Source organism: Coregonus lavaretus (assembly GCF_964263955.1).
Source record: "Coregonus lavaretus genome assembly, chromosome: 1".
Lineage (NCBI taxonomy): Eukaryota > Metazoa > Chordata > Actinopteri > Salmoniformes > Salmonidae > Coregonus > Coregonus lavaretus.
The window spans coordinates 94,950,160-94,975,289 of NC_139988.1; the positions used below are offsets into that span (position 1 = coordinate 94,950,160).

Genomic DNA, 25,130 nt, shown 5'->3' on the forward strand with positions numbered 1-25,130 from the left:
TATATCACTACAGGGTAGGGGCAGGGTGAAAACTATATCACTACAGGGTAAGGACAGGGTGAAAACTATATCACTACAGGGTAGGGGCAGAACTATATCACTACAGGGTAGGGGCAGGGTGAAAACTATATCACTACAGGGTAGGGGCAGGGTGAAAACTATATCACTACAGGGTAGGGGCAGGGTGAAAACTATATCACTACAGGGTAGGGGCAGGGTGAAAACTATATCACTACAGGGTAGGGGCAGAACTATATCACTACAGGGTAGGGGCAGGGTGAAAACTATATCACTACAGGGTAGGGGCAGGGTGAAAACTATATCACTACAGGGTAGGGGCAGGGTGAAAACTATATCACTACAGGGTAGGGGCAGGGTGAAAACTATATCACTACAGGGTAGGGGCAGGGTGAAAACTATATCACTACAGGGTAGGGGCAGGGTGAAAACTATCACTACAGGGTTGGGGCAGGGTGAAAACTATATCACTACAGGGTAGGGGCAGAACTATATCACTACAGGGTAGGGGCAGGGTGCAAACTATATCACTACAGGGTAGGGGCAGGGTGAAAACTATATCACTACAGGGTAGGGGCAGAACTATATCACTACAGGGTAGGGACAGGGTGAAAACTATATCACTACAGGGTAGGGGCAGGGTGAAAACTATATCACTACAGGGTAGGGGCAGGTTGAAAACTATATCACTACAGGGTAGGGGCAGGGTGAAAACTATATCACTACAGGGTAGGGGCAGGGTGAAAACTATATCACTACAGGGTAGGGGCAGGGTGAAAACTATATCACTACAGGGTAGGGGCAGGGTGAAAACTATATCACTACAGGGTAGGAGCAGGGTGAAAACTATATCACTACAGGGTAGGGACAGGGTGAAAACTATATCACTACAGGGTAGGGGCAGAACTATATCACTACAGGGTAGGGGCAGGGTGAAAACTATATCACTACAGGGTAGGGGCAGGGTGAAAACTATATCACTACAGGGTAGGGGCAGGGTGAAAACTATATCACTACAGGGTAGGGGCAGAACTATATCACTACAGGGTAGGGGCAGGGTGAAAACTATATCACTACAGGGTAGGGACAGAACTATATCACTACAGGGTAGGGGCAGGGTGAAAACTATATCACTACAGGGTAAGGACAGGGTGAAAACTATATCACTACAGGGTAGGGGCAGAACTATATCACTACAGGGTAGGGGCAGGGTGAAAACTATATCACTACAGGGTAGGGGCAGGGTGAAAACTATATCACTACAGGGTAGGGGCAGGGTGAAAACTATATCACTACAGGGTAGGGGCAGGGTGAAAACTATATCACTACAGGGTAGGGGCAGGGTGAAAACTATATCACTACAGGGTAGGGGCAGGGTGAAAACTATCACTACAGGGTAGGGGCAGGGTGAAAACTATATCACTACAGGGTAGGGGCAGAACTATATCACTACAGGGTAGGGGCAGGGTGCAAACTATATCACTACAGGGTAGGGGCATGGTGAAAACTATATCACTACAGGGTAGGGGCAGAACTATATCACTACAGGGTAGGGACAGGGTGAAAACTATATCACTACAGGGTAGGGGCAGGGTGAAAACTATATCACTACAGGGTAGGGGCAGGGTGAAAACTATATCACTACAGGGTAGGGGCAGGGTGAAAACTATATCACTACAGGGTAGGGGCAGGGTGAAAACTATATCACTACAGGGTAGGGGCAGGGTGAAAACTATATCACTACAGGGTAGGGGCAGGGTGAAAACTATATCACTACAGGGTAGGAGCAGGGTGAAAACTATATCACTACAGGGTAGGGGCAGGGTGAAAACTATATCACTACAGGGTAGGGGCAGGGTGAAAACTATATCACTACAGGGTAGGGGCAGAACTATATCACTACAGGGTAGGGGCAGGGTGAAAACTATATCACTACAGGGTAGGGGCAGAACTATATCACTACAGGGTAGGGGCAGGGTGAAAACTATATCACTACAGGGTAGGGGCAGAACTATATCACTACAGGGTAGGGGCAGGGTGAAAACTATATTACTACAGGGTAGGGGCAGGGTGAGAACTATCACTACAGGGTAGGGGCAGGGTGAAAACTATATCACTACAGGGTAGGGGCAGGCTGAAAACTATATCACTACAGGGTAGGGGCATGGTGAAAACTATATCACTACAGGGTAGGGGCAGGGTGAAAACTATATCACTACAGGGTAGGGGCAGGGTGAAAACTATATCACTACAGGGTAGGGGCAGAACTATATCACTACAGGGTAGGGGCAGGGTGAAAACTATATCACTACAGGGTAGGGGCAGAACTATATCACTACAGGGTAGGGGCAGGGTGAAAACTATATCACTACAGGGTAGGGGCAGAACTATATCACTACAGGGTAGAGGCAGGGTGAAAACTATATCACTACAGGGTAGGGGCAGAACTATATCACTACAGGGTAGGGGCAGGGTGAAAACTATATTACTACAGGGTAGGGGCAGGGTGAAAACTATATCACTACAGGGTAGGGGCAGGGTGAAAACTATATCACTACAGGGTAGGGGCAGGGTGAAAACTATATCACTACAGGGTAGGGGCATGGTGAAAACTATATCACTACAGGGTAGGGGCAGGGTGAAAACTATATCACTACAGGGTAGGGGCAGGGTGAAAACTATATCACTACAGGGTAGGGGCAGGGTGAAAACTATATCACTACAGGGTAGGGGCAGGGTGAAAACTATATCACTACAGGGTAGGGGCATGGTGAAAACTATATCACTACAGGGTAGGGACAGGGTGAAAACTATATCACTACAGGGTAGGGACAGGGTGAAAACTATATCACTACAGGGTAGGGGCAGGGTGAAAACTATATCACTACAGGGTAGGGGCAGGGTGAAAACTATATCACTACAGGGTAGGGGCAGGGTGAAAACTATATCACTACAGGGTAGGGGCAGGGTGAAAACTATATCACTACAGGGTAGGGGCAGGGTGAAAACTATATCACTACAGGGCAGGGGCAGGGTGAAAACTATATCACTACAGGGTAGGGGCAGGGTGAAAACTATATCACTACAGGGTAGGGGCAGGGTGAAAACTATATCACTACAGGGTAGGGGCAGGGTGAAAACTATATCACTACAGGGTAGGGGCAGGGTGAAAACTATATCACTACAGGGTAGGGGCAGAACTATATCACTACAGGGTAGGGGCAGGGTGAAAACTATATCACTACAGGGTAGGGGCAGGGTGAAAACTATATCACTACAGGGTAGGGGCAGGGTGAAAACTATATCACTACAGGGTAGGGGCAGGGTGAAAACTATATCACTACAGGGTAGGAGCAGGGTGAAAACTATATCACTACAGGGTAGGGGCAGGGTGAAAACTATATCACTACAGGGTAGGGGCAGGGTGAAAACTATATCACTACAGGGTAGGGGCAGGGTGAAAACTATATCACTACAGGGTAGGGGCAGAACTATATCACTACAGGGTAGGGGCAGGGTGAAAACTATATCACTACAGGGTAGGGGCAGGGTGAAAACTATATCACTACAGGGTAGGGGCAGGGTGAAAACTATATCACTACAGGGTAGGGGCAGAACTATATCACTACAGGGTAGGGGCAGGGTGAAAACTATATCACTACAGGGTAGGGGCAGAACTATATCACTACAGGGTAGGGGCAGGGTGAAAACTATATCACTACAGGGTAGGGGCAGGGTGAAAACACTCACTACAGGGTAGGGGCAGAACTATATCACTACAGGGTAGGGGCAGGGTGAAAACTATATCACTACAGGGTAGGGGCAGAACTATATCACTACAGAGTAGGGGCAGGGTGAAAACTATATCACTACAGGGTAGGAGCAGGGTGAAAACTATATCACTACAGGGTAGGGGCAGGGTGAAAACTATATCACTACAGGGTAGGGGCAGGGTGAAAACTATATCACTACAGGGTAGGGGCAGAACTATATCACTACAGGGTAGGGGCAGGGTGAAAACTATATCACTACAGGGTAGGGGCAGAACTATATCACTACAGGGTAGGGGTGAAAACTATATCACTACAGGGTAGGGGCAGAACTATATCACTACAGGGTAGGGGCAGGGTGAAAACTATATCACTACAGGGTAGGGGCAGGGTGAAAACTATATCACTACAGGGTAGGGGCAGAACTATATCACTACAGGGTAGGGGCAGGGTGAAAACTATATTACTACAGGGTAGGGGCAGGGTGAGAACTATCACTACAGGGTAGGGGCAGGGTGAAAACTATATCACTACAGGGTAGGGGCAGGGTGAAAACTATATCACTACAGGGTAGGGGCAGGGTGAAAACTATATCACTACAGGGTAGGGGCAGGGTGAAAACTATATCACTACAGGGTAGGGGCAGAACTATATCACTACAGGGTAGGGGCAGGGTGAAAACTATATCACTACAGGGTAGGGGCATGGTGAAAACTGCATCGTTTTATATAGTGAGGGGAAAAAATCGACAGTTACGTATTGGTATTATTTTGGGATAATAATATACTGAAGAAAATTATATACGCAACATGTGCCTTGCATTCGGAGAGTATTAGACTTTTTCCACATTTTGTTGCGTTACAGCCGATTTCTAAAATGTATTACATTGTTTTTTTCCCTCATCAATCTACACACATTACCCAATAATGACAAAGCAAAAACAGGTTTTTAGAAATGTTTGCAAAATTATAAAAAATAAAAAACTATCACATTTACTGCACACACACCAACATTTACCAAGCAGTCTCTCTAGACTGGAAATGAATAGCTTGTTCTACTGTAATCAATAGTGTACAAATTAATTACTCACATCGATATTGGATAGAAATAAATGGAACCGGGACAGTAACCGTGGCGACGTACTGTTTGAACTCTTCCAAATGACAAACCTCAATGAACTAGGGTATACTACATGGATACTACATGGATACTACATGGATACTACATGGATACTACATGGATACTACATGGATACTACATGGATACTACATGGATACTACATGGATACTACATGGATAGATGGCAACCTGTAGCCGGTGGATAGATGGCAACCTGTAGCCAGTGGATAGATGGAAACCTGTAGCCAGTGGATAGATGGCAACCTGTAGTAGCCATTTATCAACTCCTCCCCTTGTGGGACGATGTTTACGGTAGATGGCCAATAGGGAAAAGGAAACAACGCTTTTTTGACTGGATCATTTCAACCAATCACCACCTCAGAGGTAGTTCTACATAGTAACGGGTTGGCTTTCAATTGAGTGATAGCTAGACTGGCAAATCCACATTTTTGATTATGGCCTCTCTCCCTCTCCCCCCCCTCTTCCCTCTCTCCCCCCCCCCCCTCTTCCCTCTCTCCCCCCCCCCCCCTCTTCCCTCTCCCCCCCCCCCTCTTCCCTCTCCCCCCCCCCTCTTCCCTCTCCCCCCCCCCCCCTCTTCCCTCTCCCCCCCCTCTTCCCTCTCTCCCCCCCCCTCTTCCCTCTCCCCCCCCCCTCTTCCCTCTCCCCCTCCCTCTTCCCTCTCTCCCCTCCCTCTCTCCTCTCTCCCCTTTCTCTCACCTCTCTTCCCCCTCAACCCCCTCAACCACCTCTCTTCCCTCTCAACCCCCTCTCTCTTCCCTCTTCCCTCTCTCCTCTCTCTCAACCCCCTCTCCCCCCCTCTCCTCTTTCTCCCCCCTCTCTCTCCTCTCTCCTCTCTCTTCCCTCTCTCCCCTCTCTCCTCTCCTCTCTAGGGTACTCCAGCTCGTTGGAGGGACTTCCACTCTGCCACCATCATTGGCACTAAGATGTTTGTGTTTGGAGGCAGAGCAGATCGCTTCGGTCCGTTCCACTCTAATAATGAGATCTACTGCAACAAGATCAAGGTGTTTGATACAGAGACCAACAGCTGGCTGAACACTGCTACTACACAGCTCCTACCGGAGGGACGACGTAGCCACTCTGCCTGTAAGAGATAGACACACACACTGTACTGAAACACCTTTTAACTTGTATTATAGTATATCGGCAGACTTGAACACTAAAGCACTTTCAGTTATGAACAGTGGCAATTAAAGGCTCTAATGTCTATGCATTCTTTATATGAACAACAGTAGACTCAGGTCAATGGATTCATTACAGGAAAAACTGTCTTAAGGAACATTTTCCAGCTTTCTTACTTTTATGATGTCATTATGTTCTATTGACTGCAGCGCTCTCCTCCGTGAACTTTCAGTCTCGCTGTCACATGGATCATGGTTATGTGTCTTCAGGACCTCACTGCTCCTGTTGGGGTGTTTATGTCTTCAGGACCCCACTGCTCCTGTTGGGGTGTTTATGTCTTCAGGACCCCACTGCTCCTGTTGGGGTGTTTATGTCTTCAGGACCCCACTGCTCCTGTTGGGGTGTTTATGTCTTCAGGACCCCACTGCTCCTGTTGGGGTGTTTATGTCTTCAGGACCCCACTGCTCCTGTTGGGGTGTTTATGTCTTCAGGACCCCACTGCTCCTGTTGGGGTGTTTATGTCTTCAGGACCCCACTGCTCCTGTTGGGGTGTTTATGTGTCTTCAGGACCCCACTGCTCCTGTTGGGGTGTTTATGTCTTCAGGACCCCACTGCTCCTGTTGGGGTGTTTATGTCTTCAGGACCCCACTGCTCCTGTTGGGGTGTTTATGTCTTCAGGACCCCACTGCTCCTGTTGGGGTGTTTATGTGTCTTCAGGACCCCACTGCTCCTGTTGGGGTGTTTATGTCTTCAGGACCCCACTGCTCCTGTTGGGGTGTTTATGTCTTCAGGACCCCACTGCTCCTGTTGGGGTGTTTATGTCTTCAGGACCCCACTGCTCCTGTTGGGGTGTTTATGTCTTCAGGACCCCACTGCTCCTGTTGGGGTGTTTATGTCTTCAGGACCCCACTGCTCCTGTTGGGGTGTTTATGTCTTCAGGACCCCACTGCTCCTGTTGGGGTGTTTATGTCTTCAGGACCCCACTGCTCCTGTTGGGGTGTTTATGTCTTCAGGACCCCACTGCTCCTGTTGGGGTGTTTTTGTGTCTTCAGGACCCCACTGCTCCTGTTGGGGTGTTTATGTCTTCAGGACCCCACTGCTCCTGTTGGGGTGTTTATGTCTTCAGGACCCCACTGCTCCTGTTGGGGTGTTTATGTCTTCAGGACCCCACTGCTCCTGTTGGGGTGTTTATGTCTTCAGGACCCCACTGCTCCTGTTGGGGTGTTTATGTCTTCAGGACCCCACTGCTCCTGTTGGGGTGTTTATGTCTTCAGGACCCCACTGCTCCTGTTGGGGTGTTTATGTCTTCAGGACCCCACTGCTCCTGTTGGGGTGTTTATGTCTTCAGGACCCCACTGCTCCTGTTGGGGTGTTTATGTCTTCAGGACCCCACTGCTCCTGTTGGGGTGTTTATGTCTTCAGGACCCCACTGCTCCTGTTGGGGTGTTTATGTCTTCAGGACCCCACTGCTCCTGTTGGGGTGTTTGTGTCTTCAGGACCCCACTGCTCCTGTTGGGGTGTTTGTGTCTTCATGACCCCACTGCTCCTGTTGGGGTGTTTATGTCTTCAGGACCCCACTGCTCCTGTTGGGGTGTTTATGTCTTCAGGACCCCACTGCTCCTGTTGGGGTGTTTATGTCTTCAGGACCCCACTGCTCCTGTTGGGGTGTTTATGTGTCTTCAGGACCCCACTGCTCCTGTTGGGGTGTTTATGTGTCTTCAGGACCCCACTGCTCCTGTTGGGGTGTTTATGTCTTCAGGACCCCACTGCTCCTGTTGGGGTGTTTATGTCTTCAGGACCCCACTGCTCCTGTTGGGGTGTTTATGTGTCTTCAGGACCCCACTGCTCCTGTTGGGGTGTTTATGTCTTCAGGACCCCACTGCTCCTGTTGGGGTGTTTATGTCTTCAGGACCCCACTGCTCCTGTTGGGGTGTTTATGTCTTCAGGACCCCACTGCTCCTGTTGGGGTGTTTATGTCTTCAGGACCCCACTGCTCCTGTTGGGGTGTTTATGTCTTCAGGACCCCACTGCTCCTGTTGGGGTGTTTATGTCTTCAGGACCCCACTGCTCCTGTTGGGGTGTTTATGTCTTCAGGACCCCACTGCTCCTGTTGGGGTGTTTATGTCTTCAGGACCCCACTGCTCCTGTTGGGGTGTTTATGTCTTCAGGACCCCACTGCTCCTGTTGGGGTGTTTATGTCTTCAGGACCCCACTGCTCCTGTTGGGGTGTTTATGTCTTCAGGACCCCACTGCTCCTGTTGGGGTGTTTATGTCTTCAGGACCCCACTGCTCCTGTTGGGGTGTTTATGTCTTCAGGACCCCACTGCTCCTGTTGGGGTGTTTATGTCTTCAGGACCCCACTGCTCCTGTTGGGGTGTTTATGTCTTCAGGACCCCACTGCTCCTGTTGGGGTGTTTGTGTCTTCAGGACCCCACTGCTCCTGTTGGGGTGTTTATGTGTCTTCAGGACCCCACTGCTCCTGTTGGGGTGTTTATGTCTTCAGGACCCCACTGCTCCTGTTGGGGTGTTTATGTGTGTTCAGGACCCCACTGCTCCTGTTGGGGTGTTTATGTCTTCAGGACCCCACTGCTCCTGTTGGGGTGTTTATGTCTTCAGGACCCCACTGCTCCTGTTGGGGTGTTTATGTGTCTTCAGGACCCCACTGCTCCTGTTGGGGTGTTTATGTCTTCAGGACCCCACTGCTCCTGTTGGGGTGTTTATGTCTTCAGGACCCCACTGCTCCTGTTGGGGTGTTTATGTCTTCAGGACCCCACTGCTCCTGTTGGGGTGTTTATGTCTTCAGGACCCCACTGCTCCTGTTGGGGTGTTTATGTCTTCAGGACCCCACTGCTCCTGTTGGGGTGTTTATGTCTTCAGGACCCCACTGCTCCTGTTGGGGTGTTTATGTGTCTTCAGGACCCCACTGCTCCTGTTGGGGTGTTTATGTCTCTTCAGGACCCCACTGCTCCTGTTGGGGTGTTTATGTCTTCAGGACCCCACTGCTCCTGTTGGGGTGTTTATGTCTTCAGGACCCCACTGCTCCTGTTGGGGTGTTTATGTCTTCAGGACCCCACTGCTCCTGTTGGGGTGTTTATGTCTTCAGGACCCCACTGCTCCTGTTGGGGTGTTTATGTCTTCAGGACCCCACTGCTCCTGTTGGGGTGTTTATGTCTTCAGGACCCCACTGCTCCTGTTGGGGTGTTTATGTCTTCAGGACCCCACTGCTCCTGTTGGGGTGTTTATGTCTTCAGGACCCCACTGCTCCTGTTGGGGTGTTTATGTCTTCAGGACCCCACTGCTCCTGTTGGGGTGTTTATGTGTCTTCAGGACCCCACTGCTCCTGTTGGGGTGTTTATGTCTTCAGGACCCCACTGCTCCTGTTGGGGTGTTTATGTCTTCAGGACCCCACTGCTCCTGTTGGGGTGTTTATGTCTTCAGGACCCCACTGCTCCTGTTGGGGTGTTTATGTCTTCAGGACCCCACTGCTCCTGTTGGGGTGTTTATGTCTTCAGGACCCCACTGCTCCTGTTGGGGTGTTTGTGTCTTCAGGACCCCACTGCTCCTGTTGGGGTGTTTATGTGTCTTCAGGACCCCACTGCTCCTGTTGGGGTGTTTATGTCTTCAGGACCCCACTGCTCCTGTTGGGGTGTTTATGTGTCTTCAGGACCCCACTGCTCCTGTTGGGGTGTTTATGTCTTCAGGACCCTACTGCTCCTGTTGGGGTGTTTATGTCTTCAGGACCCCACTGCTCCTGTTGGGGTGTTTATGTGTCTTCAGGACCCCACTGCTCCTGTTGGGGTGTTTATGTCTTCAGGACCCCACTGCTCCTGTTGGGGTGTTTATGTCTTCAGGACCCCACTGCTCCTGTTGGGGTGTTTATGTCTTCAGGACCCCACTGCTCCTGTTGGGGTGTTTATGTCTTCAGGACCCCACTGCTCCTGTTGGGGTGTTTATGTCTTCAGGACCCCACTGCTCCTGTTGGGGTGTTTATGTCTTCAGGACCCCACTGCTCCTGTTGGGGTGTTTATGTCTTCAGGACCTCACTGCTCCTGTTGGGGTGTTTATGTCTTCAGGACCCCACTGCTCCTGTTGGGGTGTTTATGTGTCTTCAGGACCCCACTGCTCCTGTTGGGGTGTTTATGTGTCTTCAGGACCCCACTGCTCCTGTTGGGGTGTTTATGTCTTCAGGACCCCACTGCTCCTGTTGGGGTGTTTATGTCTTCAGGACCCCACTGCTCCTGTTGGGGTGTTTATGTCTTCAGGACCCCACTGCTCCTGTTGGGGTGTTTATGTCTTCAGGACCCCACTGCTCCTGTTGGGGTGTTTATGTCTTCAGGACCCCACTGCTCCTGTTGGGGTGTTTATGTGTCTTCAGGACCCCACTGCTCCTGTTGGGGTGTTTATGTCTTCAGGACCCCACTGCTCCTGTTGGGGTGTTTATGTCTTCAGGACCCCACTGCTCCTGTTGGGGTGTTTATGTCTTCAGGACCCCACTGCTCCTGTTGGGGTGTTTATGTCTTCAGGACCCCACTGCTCCTGTTGGGGTGTTTATGTCTTCAGGACCCCACTGCTCCTGTTGGGGTGTTTATGTGTCTTCAGGACCCCACTGCTCCTGTTGGGGTGTTTATGTGTCTTCAGGACCCCACTGCTCCTGTTGGGGTGTTTATGTCTTCAGGACCCCACTGCTCCTGTTGGGGTGTTTATGTCTTCAGGACCCCACTGCTCCTGTTGGGGTGTTTATGTCTTCAGGACCCCACTGCTCCTGTTGGGGTGTTTATGTCTTCAGGACCCCACTGCTCCTGTTGGGGTGTTTATGTCTTCAGGACCCCACTGCTCCTGTTGGGGTGTTTATGTCTTCAGGACCCCACTGCTCCTGTTGGGGTGTTTATGTCTTCAGGACCCCACTGCTCCTGTTGGGGTGTTTATGTCTTCAGGACCCCACTGCTCCTGTTGGGGTGTTTATGTGTCTTCAGGACCCCACTGCTCCTGTTGGGGTGTTTATGTCTTCAGGACCCCACTGCTCCTGTTGGGGTGTTTATGTGTCTTCAGGACCCCACTGCTCCTGTTGGGGTGTTTATGTCTTCAGGACCCCACTGCTCCTGTTGGGGTGTTTATGTCTTCAGGACCCCACTGCTCCTGTTGGGGTGTTTATGTCTTCAGGACCCCACTGCTCCTGTTGGGGTGTTTATGTGTCTTCAGGACCCCACTGCTCCTGTTGGGGTGTTTATGTGTCTTCAGGACCCCACTGCTCCTGTTGGGGTGTTTATGTGTCTTCAGGACCCCACTGCTCCTGTTGGGGTGTTTATGTCTTCAGGACCCCACTGCTCCTGTTGGGGTGTTTATGTCTTCAGGACCCCACTGCTCCTGTTGGGGTGTTTATGTCTTCAGGACCCCACTGCTCCTGTTGGGGTGTTTATATCTTCAGGACCCCACTGCTCCTGTTGGGGTGTTTATGTCTTCAGGACCCCACTGCTCCTGTTGGGGTGTTTATGTGTCTTCAGGACCCCACTGCTCCTGTTGGGGTGTTTATATGTCTTGTTTCTAAAGCGATGAGGGCGGGACTAATGAAGCCACAGGATAGATCTCCTAAATGTTCATGTTCATTTTCCTGTGTCTTTCCTCCAGTTTCCTACAACGGGGAGCTGTATATATTTGGGGGCTATAACGCTCGTCTGGACCGACACTTCAACGACCTCTGGAAGTTCAACCCAGGTGATCAACCGTTCTAAAAAAAAAATACAGTTGAAGTCGGAGGTTTACACACACTTAGGTTGGAGTCATTAAAACTAGTTTTTCAACCACTCCACAAATTAATTTTTAACAAACTATAGTTTTGGCAAGTCGGTTAGGACATCTACTTTGTGCATGACAAGTAATTTTTCCAACAATTGTTTACAGACAGATTATTTCACTTATAATTCACTGTATCACAATTTCAGTGGGTCAGAAGTTTACATACACTAAGTTGACTGGGCCTTTAAACAGCTTGGAAAATTCCAGAAAATGATGCCATGGCTTTAGAAGCTTCTGATAGGCTAATTGACATTTGAGTCAATTGGAGGTGTACCTGTGGATCTATTTCAAGGCCTACCTTCAAACTCAGTGCCTCTTTGCTTGCCATCATTGGAAAATCAAAAGAAATCAGCCAAGACCTCAGAAAAAATATTTTAGACCTCCACAAGTCTGGTTCAACCTTGGGAGCAATTTCCAAATGCCTGAAGGTACCACGTTCATCTGTACAAACAATAGTACGCAAGTATAAACACCATGGGACCACGCAGCCGTCATACCGCTCAGGAAGGAGATGCGTTCAGTCTCCTAGAGATGAACGTACTTTGGTGTGAAAAGTGCAAATCAATCCCAGAACAACAGCAAAGGACCTTGTGAAAATGCTGGAGGAAACAGGTGCAAAAGTATCTACAGTGAGGGAAAAAAGTATTTGATCCCCTGCTGATTTTGTACGTTTGCCCACTGACAAAGAAATTATCAGTCTATAATTTTAATGGTAGGTTTATTTGAACAGTGAGAGACAGAATAACAACAAAAACATCCAGAAAAACGCATGTCAAAAATGTTATAAATTGATTTGCATTTTAATGAGGGAAATAAGTATTTGACCCCCCTCTCAATCAGAAAGATTTCTGGCTCCCAGGTGTCTTTTATACAGGTAACGAGCTGAGATTAGGAGCACACTCTTAAAGGGAGTGCTCCTAATCTCAGCTTGTTACCTGTATAAAAGTCACCTGTCCACAGAAGCAATCAATCAGATTCCAAACTCTCCACCATGGCCAAGACCAAAGAGCTCTCCAAGGATGTCAGGGACAAGATTGTAGACCTACACAAGGCTGGAATGGGCTACAAGACCATCGCCAAGCAGCTTGGTGAGAAGGTGACAACAGTTGGTGCGATTATTCGCAAATGGAAGAAACACAAAATAACTGTCAATCTCCCTCGGCCTGGGGCTCCATGCAAGATCTCACCTCATGGAGTTGCAATGATCATGAGAACGGTGAGGAATCAGCCCAGAACTACACGGGAGGATCTTGTCAATGATCTCAAGGCAGCTGGGACCATAGTCACCAAGAAAACAATTGGTAACACACTACGCCGTGAAGGACTGAAATCCTGCAGTGCCCGCAAGGTCCCCCTGCTCAAGAAAGCACATATACAGGCCCGTCTGAAGTTTGCCAATGAACATCTGAATGATTCAGAGGAGAACTGGGTGAAAGTGTTGTGGTCAGATGAGACCAAAATCGAGCTCTTTGCCATCAACTCAACTCGCCGTGTTTGGAGGAGGCGGAATGCTGCCTATGACCCCAAGAACACCATCCCCACCGTCAAACATGGAGGTGGAAACATTATGCTTTGGGGGTGTTTTTCTTCTAAGGGGACAGGACAATTTCACCGCATCAAAGGGACGATGGACGGCGCCATGTACCGTCAAATTTTGGGTGAGAACCTCCTTCCCTCAGCCAGGGCATAGAAAATGGGTTGTGGATGGGTATTCCGGCATGACAATGGCCCAAAACACACGGCCAAGGCAACAAAGGAGTGGCTCAAAAAGAAGCACATTAAATTCCTGGAGTGGCCTAGCCAGTGTCCAGACCTTAATCCCATAGAACATCTGTGGAGGGAGCTGAAGGTTCTAGTTGCCAAACGTCAGGCTCGAAACCTTAATGACTTGGAAAAGATCTGCAAAGAGCAGTGGGACAAAATCCCTCCTGAGATGTGTGCAAACCTGGTGGCCAACTACAAGAAACGTCTGACCTCTGTGATTGCCAACAAGGGTCTTGCCACCAAGTACTACGTCATGTTTTGCAGAGGGGTCAAATACTTATTTCTGTCATTAAAATGCAAATCAATTTATAACATTTTTGACATGCGTTTTTCTGGATTTTTTTGTTGTTATTCTGTCTCTCACTGTTCAAATAAACCTACCATTAAAATTATAGACTGATCATGTCTTTGTCAGTGGGAAAACTTACAAAATCAGCAGGGGATCAAATACTTTTTTCCCTCACTGTATATCCACAGTAAAACGAGTCCTATATCGACATAACCTGAAAGGCCGCTCAGCAAGGAAGAAGCCACTGCTCCAAAACCACCATAAAAAAGCCAGACTATGGTTTGCAACTGCACATGGGGACAAAGAGCGTACTTTTTGGAGAAATGTCCTCTGGTCTGATGAAACAAAAATAGAACTGTTTGCCCAAAATGACCATCGTTATGTTTGGAGGAAAAAGGGGGAGCTTGCAAGCCGAAAACACCAACCCAACTGTGAAGCACAGGGGTGGCATCATCATGCTGTGGGGGTGCTTTGCTGCAGGAGGGACTGGTGCACTTCACAAAATAGTTGGCATCATGAGGAAGGAAAATTATGTGGATATATTGAAGCAACATCTCAAGACATCAGTCAGGAAGTTAAAGCCTGGTCGCAAATGGGTCTTCTAAATGGACAATGACCCCAAGCATACTTCCAAAGTTGTGGCAAAATGGCTTAAGGACAACAAAGTCAAGGTATTGGAGTGGCCGTCACAAAGCCCTGACCTCAATCCTATAGAACATTTGTGGGCAGAACTGAAAAAGCATGTGCGAGCAAGGAGGCCTACAAACCTGACTCAGTTACACCAGCTCTGTCAGGAGGAATGGGCCAAAATTCACCCAACTTATTGTGGGAAGTTTGTGGAAGGCTGAACCGAAACGTTTGACCCAAGTTAAACAATTTAAAGGCAATGCTACCAAATACTAATTGAGTGTATGTTCCACTGGGAATGTGATGAAATAAATAAAAGCTGAAATAAATCACTCTACTATTATTCTGACATTTCACATTCTTAAAATAAAGTGGTGATCCTAACTGACCTAAAACAGGGATTTTTTTACTAGGATTAAATGTAAGGAATTCTGAAAAACTGAAAAACTGAGGTGTATGTTAACGTCCGACTTAAACTGTATATACAATTCTACATCGAGGTTTGGTAGGATACGTACGAGCTAGTGTTGGGTTGGCAGGACAGTCAGGGAGCTAGTGTTGCGTTGGTAGGACAGTCAGGGAGCTAGTGTTGGGGTGGCAGGACAGTCAGGGAGCTAGTGTTGGGGTGGCAGGACAGTCAGGGAGCTAGTGTTGGGTTGGTAGGACAGGCAGGGAGCTAGTGTTGGGTTGGTAGGACAGTCAGGGAGCTAGTGTTGGGTTGGTAGGACAGGCAGGGAGCTAGTGTTGGGTTGGTAGGACATTCAGGGAGGTGGTGTTGGGTTGGTAGGACAGGGATGGAGCTAGTGTTGGGGTGGCAGGACAGGCAGGGAGCTAGTGTTGGGTTGGCAGGACAGTCAGGGAGCTAGTGTTGGGTTGGTAGGACAGGCAGGGAGCTAGTGTTGGGTTGGTAGGACATTCAGGGAGGTGGTGTTGGGTTGGTAGGACAGGGATGGAGCTAGTGTTGGGTTGGTAGGACAGTCAGGGAGGTGGTGTTGGGTTGGTAGGACAGGGATGGAGCTAGTGTTGGGTTGGTAGGACAGGCAGGGAGATAGTGTTGGGTTGGTAGGACATTCAGGGAGGTGGTGTTGGGTTGGTAGGACAGTCAGGGAGGTTGGGTGGCTAGGACAGGTAGGGAGCTAGTGTTGGGTTGGTAGGACAGGCAGGGAGCTAGTGTTGGGTTGGTAGAACAGTCAGGGAGCTAGTGTTGGGTTGGTAGGACAGTCAGGGAGCTAGTGTTGGGTTGGTAGTACAGTCAGGGACCTAGTGTTGGGTTGGTAGGACAGTCAGGGACCTAGTGTTGGGTTGGCAGGACGCTAGTGCATTGTCGGGCAGAGCATTGTCGGGCAGGGCCTGAACAGGGCAGTGCCTGAACAGGGCAGGGCTGGGCAGTGCCTGAACAGGGCAGGGTAGAGCAGGGCCTGAACGTGACGGGCCTGGGTGGGGCAGGGTAGGGCAGGGCCTGGGTGGGGCGGGGCAGGGTAGGGCAGGGCCTGGGTGGGGCAGGGCAGGGCAGGGCCTGGGTGGGGCAGGGCAGGGTAGGGCAGGGCAGGGTAGGGCAGGGCCTGAACGTGACGGGCCTGGGTGTGGCAGGGCAGGGTAGGGCAGGGCCTTAACAGGGCAGGGCAGGGTAGGGCAGGGCCTGAACAGGGCAGGGCAGGGTAGGGCAGGGCCTGAACAGGGCAGGGCAGGGTAGGGCAGGGCCTGAACAGGGCAGGGCAGGGTAGAGCAGGGCCTGAACGTGACGGGCCTGGGTGGGGCAGGGCAGGGTAGGGCAGGGCCTGAATAGGGCAGGGCAGGGTAGAGCAGGGCCTGAACGTGACGGGCCTGGTTGGGGCAGGGCAGGATAGGGCAGGGCCTGAACATCGCGGGCCTGTGCAGGGCAGGGCTCTACTCAGTGTAGTTGAATACAGCAATACTAGCACCCAGGCTGAGCATCATGTTTAGTTTCTGGTTGTGTTGTTAGCTTTGCCGTTGTCATCACAATGTTTACCTTTTAAAGGATGATGAGGAGTATCACAGCTGGTGTTCATCATATTCACGTCCTCATCATATTCACCTCATCAGCATATTCACGTCCTCATCATATTCACGTCCTCATCATATTCACGTCCTCATATTCACCTCATCATATTCACGTCGTCATCATATTCACCTCGTCATCATATTCACCTCCTCATCATATTCATGTCCTCATCATATTCACCTCATCATATTCACCTCCTCATCATATTCACCTCGCATCATATTCACGTCCTCATCATATTCACGTCGTCATCATATTCACCTCATCATATTCACGTCGTCATAATAATAATAATAATATGCCATTTAGCAGACGCTTTTATCCAAAGCGACTTACAGTCATGCGTGCATACATTTTTGTGTATGGGTGGTCCTGGGGATCGAACCCACTACCCTGGCGTTACAAGCGCCGTGCTCTACCAGCTGAGCTACAGAAATATGCAAGAAATATGCAAGAAATATGACACAGAACACCTTCATTAGAATAATAAAGGTCTGGCAAAAGCCAACAAAGGCTACAAATCCACCACATCAGACATTCAGACCAATAAAATGTTTCCAACAATGAAACTCTGCCTATCAAGGGTGCTGGGCAGGGTAAATCAAGAACACCTACAGAGCAGTGACACACACAGGATTGTCTACCGTTCGCCAGCCGAGTGTAATTTGCACTTCTGAGCAGTGTCGGCAGTCAATCTCTTTGTGTTCACACAGCAAAGTCGTCAGCCACAAAGCATTGTTAAAATACTACAAACCAGAAGGTGGCAGTAGCATTGTTTGGCAACGCATGTCTGTGTGTTTTGCTTAGTTTATGGTCTAGATTCCAACGTTAGCTAGCTAGCTGCGCTAATGTTCCTATTTTGTAGAATGCCCTTGTTGATCCTAGCCAGATGGCCACAGTTAGTTAACTACCTAAAATGATGACGAAGAAAACATTTAATTCACTCTTCATAATCCCATACGGCCAGTGCCAGCACATAGCCAAATGTTTAGCATATTCACTAGCTAGCACAAAATAGCTAGCTAGGGATGGACACTACATTAACTTGGCAGCTAACACAGGCAGTTGTTTCATGGAAACTAATCCATTGTGATTTAATTATAATATCAATACTAGCTATAGTGGTTAGCTAGCTTGGAGGAAGTATTTAGCGTTGTGTGCATTGTGTCTGTGCACTTAGCTAGCTACCATCCCATAGCCTACAAGTGTGACTGGCTCATCCGTGGATCCGTCACTCCTGTTGGCTCCCCCACATGGGGGTTAGTGCTCTCTGATTGTTTCAAAGTCAAGTTGTTGGCAACTGATGAGCATTGCGATTCTACAAGTAGAAATGGCAGGTCCGTCGCCACCGGGTCGGCACGCAGCTGGTACCGCTTTTGTTCGAGCAAGAGAAGGAACGGCCTCCCACTGTGATAAGTACCTATCGGCAGTCTGATTCTCTGCGTTTCATTATTAATCGTCCTGAAATTTAGGCTCTGTCCAGAAACAACGGCCCAATCCCAAATCGACCCCTATACCACACAGATTATACACTAAGATCTGATTGGATTTGAAAGGTGTAAGTAACATGGCAATAGCTCCACCTTGCCCTCTGATAGGCCAGGGGGAAGTTTCCCCATATTGCTTATACAAATCAAATCCTCTCAGATCTCCACAAGTGCATTGGGCATAGTGGTCAATTTGGGATTGGGCCAACCCCTAGCCCCATATCCCCTAGACCAGGGATACTCAACTCTTACCATATGACAGGGTTTCCCAAACTTGGTCCCCAAGTGGTGCACGTTTTGTTTTTGTTTTAGTCATCATATTCACCTCTTCACGTCGTCATCATATTCACCTCATCATCATATTCACCTCCTCATCATATTCACCTCCTCATCATATTCATGTCGTCATCATATTCACCTCGTCATCATATTCACCTCCTCATCATATTCATGTCCTCATCATATTCACCTCATCATATTCACCTCGTCATCATATTCACGTCCTCATCATATTCACGTCGTCATCATATTCACCTCATCATATTCACGTCGTCATCATATTCACCTCATCATCATATTCACCTCCTCATCATATTCACCTCCTCATCATATTCACCTCCTCATCATATTCACCTCCTCATCATATTCACCTCCTCATCATATTCATGTCCTCATCATATTCACCTCATCATATTCACCTCGTCATCATATTCACCTCCTCATCATATTCACCTCCTCATCATATTCACGTCGTCATCATATTCACCTCGTCATCATATTCACCTCGTCATCATATTCATGTCCTCATCATATTCACCTCCTCATCATATTCACCTCGTCATCATATTCACGTCGTCATCATATTCACCTCATCATATTCACGTCGTCATCATATTCACCTCATCATCATATTCACCTCATCATCATATTCACCTCCTCATCATATTCACCTCCTCATCATATTCACGTCGTCATCATATTCACGTCGTCATCATATTCACCTCATCATATTCACCTCCTCATCATATTCACGTCCTCATCATATTCACGTCCTCATCATATTCACGTCCTCATCATATTCACCTCCTCATCATATTCACCTCGTCATCATATTAACGTCCTCATCATATTCACCTCATCATATTCACGTCCTCATCATATTCACATCCTCATCATATTCACGTCCTCATCATATTCACGTCCTCATCATATTCACGTCCTCATCATATTCACCTCCTCATCATATTCACCTCGTCATCATATTAACGTCCTCATCATATTCACCTCATCATATTCACGTCCTCATCATATTCACATCCTCATCATATTCACGTCCTCATCATATTCACGTCCTCATCATATTCACGTCCTCATCATATTCACCTCCTCATCATATTCACCTAATCTTGACCCAGTTTATCTCCTCTACTAGCCTGGGTACCAGAGTATGCAGCCAGACAGATGGGCAGGCATACACAGACGGGCAGACAGGCAGGGCAGACAGTATGAAGTTGTGTCCCAAATCATACCCTCTGCCCTATATAGTGCACTGCTTTTGACCAGGGTCTGTAGTGCACTATGAAGGAAATATGGTGTAGGGCGGCATGTAGGTTAGTGGTTAAGAGCGTTGTGCCAGTAACCGAAAGGTCACTGGTTCTAATCCCTGAGCCGACTAGGTGAAAGATCTGTCGATGTGCCCTTGAGCAAGGCACTTAACCCTAATTGCTCCTGTAAGTCGCTCTGGATAAGAGCGTCTGCTAAATTACTAAAATGTAAATGTAAAATGTGCCATTTAGGAAACTGTCACTGAACCATCTATTCCTGCAGTTCTAAATCTGTCCACTAGAGAGCAGCACAACCTCTCTGTTAATGCCTTGATCTATGGCACTGAAAGGCCTGAACAGCTTGTTGCCATAGCGAGTCGGGCTCAGTTCAGGTCCATGGTGATGCCTTATAAGGGATGGTTGAACGCTGAGCAGCCACACAGAGTGGAGCGGGAGAGAGGAAGGACATGCTGTTTCTGATGCACAAAGTTCTATATTAATAATGTCATTTTGACCTCCCGGCTGTTACCTCTCTCTCCTCTCCTCTCGTCCTCTTTGTCTGTTCTAAATATAGGGAGCAGATGAATGAATGGAGAGTTCAGTAGACACTAGGTCAGGTTTATGTAACATTAACTACCTGAGGTTGTCTTCAGCTATATAGGGATACAACACAGCTACCTACCTTTTACCTTGACCTTACATTTCAGCCATTTAGCAGATGCTCTTGGTATTTGGTATTTTTAGGATCCCCATTAGCCCTGAAAAAGCATCAGCTACACTTCTTGAGGTCCACATGAAACATTACATAGCACAGAACATTATTAGTCAAGGACTGAAATACATACATTTAAAACGTCACACACACAGTGTACATATCAGTACATACACACTTCGTTTTATTTTTATTTCACCTTTATTTAACCAGGTAAGCCAGTTGAGAACAAGTTCTCATTTACAACTGCGACCTGGCCAAGATAAAGCAAAGCAGTCTAATGCACAGTACAGTGCAAATTACAATGCAAGATTACAGGCGTAATTAGGGTTAAATGCCTTGCTCAAGGGCACATCGGCAGATTTCCACCTAGATATGCTCGGGATTCAAACCACCAACCTTTTGGTTACTGGCCCAACCACTGAACCGCTAGGCTACCTGCCACCAGAGTAGCATTTTATAAAATCAATACTTTTTTTCTTACAAAATTCAGTTTGACTTTCTAGGTTTCTGTTTTTCAGGTTTTTGCAGGTTTTTGCTCACACTTATAGTAAAACAACAAAATTGGATGTTCTAAGTCCACAACAATATGTCTTGGCTCTCCCCCTGCCGTACTCAGCAGAAAAACCTTGTTAACCCATGGGGCGGCGCACAATTGGCCCAGCGTCGTCTAGGGTAGGGGAGGGAATGGCCGGCAGGGATGTAGATCAGTTGGTAGAGCATGACGTTTGCAACGCCAGGGTTGTGGGTTCGATTCCCACGGGGGGCCAGTATAAAAAATAAATAATAATAATGTATGCACTAACTGTAAGTCGCTCTGGATAAGAGCGTCTGCTAAATGACTTAAATGTAAATGTAAAAAATCCTGGGAAGAACCCTTGTAGGCTACTTTGTAGTTAACATTTACAGTAATTGAGAAGGTTTTTGGGAAAGCCTTTCCATCTACCAGCAGACGATTAAGTTCCATACATTTAGTTGATATCCTACTAAGGTCAATACTGTTTTGAATATTGTTGAATTCCATTTTAATTATAGCTATTTATGCCTTTAACTAGAGCAGATTTCCCCAAAGTCGGTCCTGGGGCCCCACCTGCATGTTTTGGATTTTAGCTCTACACAGTTGATTCAAATAATCAAAGCTGGATGAGTTGGTTATTTGAATCAGCTGTGTAGTGATTGTTTTAAATGCCATGGTATGGTGGATAGACATAATTTTACTCACGTGATTGTGTATATTTGTCTGCTTGTGAATGTTTGGTGTCCTCCAGAGGCGTTCTCATGGAAGAAGGTGGAGCCGCAGGGCAAAGGGCCGTGCCCCAGGAGGAGACAGTGCTGTTGCATGGTGGGAGATCATATCATCCTGTTTGGAGGAACCAGGTAAGAAGGAGTAGTGTTTAGTGCACATCATAGTAGGCTTGGGTGGTTTGTCATACCTTCATACACACCTTGTGCCGTACCGGGATATTTGGTAATACCGGCACTGAACACAAGGAGCGCTGTTTTCAAACCCCACTCATACTCTGTAATTTGAAGGTTAGCAATGCTAACAAGTACATGTAAAACCCCATAGAGAATGCTAACTAAATGCTAACATGTTCTACAGTCTCTGACCTAAACTATTTGCAGGACAGACATCCCAGCTCATAAAGCTGTTACCAAGGAAATTGATTTTGGATGGCTAACTAGCTACAACTGCAGAGCATTTAGCACATTTTAGACGGGTAACTTAATAGTTATAAGATATCTAGCTGGCAAACATTTAGTTGTGAATTCCATCCTGTAACTAGATCAGCTGGAGCATGCTGCTCTGGTCTCTCCTCGCACCATGTGACTGGGGACTACCAGTAAACACCATGTGACTGGGGACTACCGGTAAACACCATGTGACTGGGGACTACCGGTAAACACCATGTGACTGGGGACTACCAGTAAACACCATGTGACTGGGGACTACCAGTAAACACCATGTGACTGGGGACTACCGGTAAACACCATGTGACTGGGGACTACCAGTAAACACCATGTGACTGGGGACTACCGGTAAACACCATGTGACTGGGGACTACCGGTAAACACCATGTGACTGGGGACTACCGGTAAACACCATGTGACTGGGGACTACCGGTAAACACCATGTGACTGGGGACTACCGGTAAACACCATGTGACTGGGGACTACCAGTAAACACCATGTGACTGGGGACTACCGGTAAACACCATGTGACTGGGGACTACCGGTAAACACCATGTGACTGGGGACTACCGGTAAACACCATGTGACTGGGGACTACCGGTAAACACCATGTGACTGGGGACTACCGGTAAACACCATGTGACTGGGGACTACCGGTAAACACCATGTGACTGGGGACTACCGGTAAACACCATGTGACTGGGGACTACCGGTAAACACCATGTGACTGGGGACTACCGGTAAACACCATGTGACTGGGGACTACCGGTAAACACCATGTGACTGGGGACTACCGGTAAACACCATGTGACTGGGGACTACCGGTAAACACCATGTGACTGGGGACTACCGGTAAACACCATGTGACTGGGGACTACCGGTAAACACCATGTGACTGGGGACTACCGGTAAACACCATGTGACTGGGGACTACCGGTAAACACCATGTGACTGGGGACTACCGGTAAACACCATGTGACTGGGGACTACCGGTAAACACCATGTGACTGGGGACTACCGGTAAACACCATGTGACTGGGGACTACCGGTAAACACCATGTGACTGGGGACTACCGGTAAACACCATGTGACTGGGGACTACCGGTAAACACCATGTGACTGGGGACTACCGGTAAACACCATGTGACTGGGGACTACCGGTAAACACCATGTGACTGGGGACTACCGGTAAACACCATGTGACTGGGGACTACCGGTAAACACCATGTGACTGGGGACTACCGGTAAACACCATGTGACTGGGGACTACCGGTAAACACCATGTGACTGGGGACTACCGGTAAACACCATGTGACTGGGGACTACCGGTAAACACCATGTGACTGGGGACTACCGGTAAACACCATGTGACTGGGGACTACCGGTAAACACCATGTGACTGGGGACTACCGGTAAACACCATGTGACTGGGGACTACCGGTAAACACCATGTGACTGGGGACTACCGGTAAACACCATGTGACTGGGGACTACCGGTAAACACCATGTGACTGGGGACTACCGGTAAACACCATGTGACTGGGGACTACCGGTAAACACCATGTGACTGGGGACTACCGGTAAACACCATGTGACTGGGGACTACCGGTAAACACCATGTGACTGGGGACTACCGGTAAACACCATGTGACTGGGGACTACCGGTAAACACCATGTGACTGGGGACTACCGGTAAACACCATGTGACTGGGGACTACCGGTAAACACCATGTGACTGGGGACTACCGGTAAACACCATGTGACTGGGGACTACCGGTAAACACCATGTGACTGGGGACTACCGGTAAACACCATGTGACTGGGGACTACCGGTAAACACCATGTGACTGGGGACTACCGGTAAACACCATGTGACTGGGGACTACCGGTAAACACCATGTGACTGGGGACTACCGGTAAACACCATGTGACTGGGGACTACCGGTAAACACCATGTGACTGGGGACTACCGGTAAACACCATGTGACTGGGGACTACCGGTAAACACCATGTGACTGGGGACTACCGGTAAACACCATGTGACTGGGGACTACCGGTAAACACCATGTGACTGGGGACTACCGGTAAACACCATGTGACTGGGGACTACCGGTAAACACCATGTGACTGGGGACTACCGGTAAACACCATGTGACTGGGGACTACCGGTAAACACCATGTGACTGGGGACTACCGGTAAACACCATGTGACTGGGGACTACCGGTAAACACCATGTGACTGGGGACTACCGGTAAACACCATGTGACTGGGGACTACCGGTAAACACCATGTGACTGGGGACTACCGGTAAACACCATGTGACTGGGGACTACCGGTAAACACCATGTGACTGGGGACTACCGGTAAACACCATGTGACTGGGGACTACCGGTAAACACCATGTGACTGGGGACTACCGGTAAACACCATGTGACTGGGGACTACCGGTAAACACCATGTGATTGGGGACTACCGGTAAACACCATGTGACTGGGGACTACCGGTAAACACCATGTGACTGGGGACTACCGGTAAACACCATGTGACTGGGGACTACCGGTAAACACCATGTGACTGGGGACTACCGGTAAACACCATGTGACTGGGGACTACCGGTAAACACCATGTGACTGGGGACTACCGGTAAACACCATGTGACTGGGGACTACCGGTAAACACCATGTGACTGGGGACTACCGGTAAACACCATGTGACTGGTGACTACCGGTAAACACCATGTGACTGGGGACTACCGGTAAACACCATGTGACTGGGGACTACCGGTAAACACCATGTGACTGGGGACTACCGGTAAACACCATGTGACTGGGGACTACCGGTAAACACCATGTGACTGGGGACTACCGGTAAACACCATGTGACTGGGGACTACCGGTAAACACCATGTGACTGGGGACTACCGGTAAACACCATGTGACTGGGGACTACCGGTAAACACCATGTGACTGGGGACTACCGGTAAACACCATGTGACTGGGGACTACCGGTAAACACCATGTGACTGGGGACTACCGGTAAACACCATGTGACTGGGGACTACCACTAAGCTTCAAAATGAAACATTATGTGACAGGTGAAATGAAGAACACAACCTTCTTTGTCTCATAACGTATTGCACAAGTTGACTTCAG

At 48.6% G+C, this 25,130-nt stretch overlaps 1 protein-coding gene across 1 annotated transcript in view; it reads left to right on the forward strand.

The window, feature by feature from the left end:
- The window catches only part of LOC311112730 (kelch domain-containing protein 3-like), a 124,671-nt gene that overhangs the window by 36,684 nt on the left and 62,857 nt on the right, over positions 1 to 25,130 (forward strand). The window contains exons 6-8 of the mRNA XM_084155858.1: positions 5,797 to 6,010; positions 11,672 to 11,758; positions 21,554 to 21,662. Of these exons, the coding sequence (XP_084011984.1) occupies positions 5,797 to 6,010; positions 11,672 to 11,758; positions 21,554 to 21,662 (410 nt within the window). The remainder of the gene's footprint in view (positions 1 to 5,796; positions 6,011 to 11,671; positions 11,759 to 21,553; positions 21,663 to 25,130) is intronic.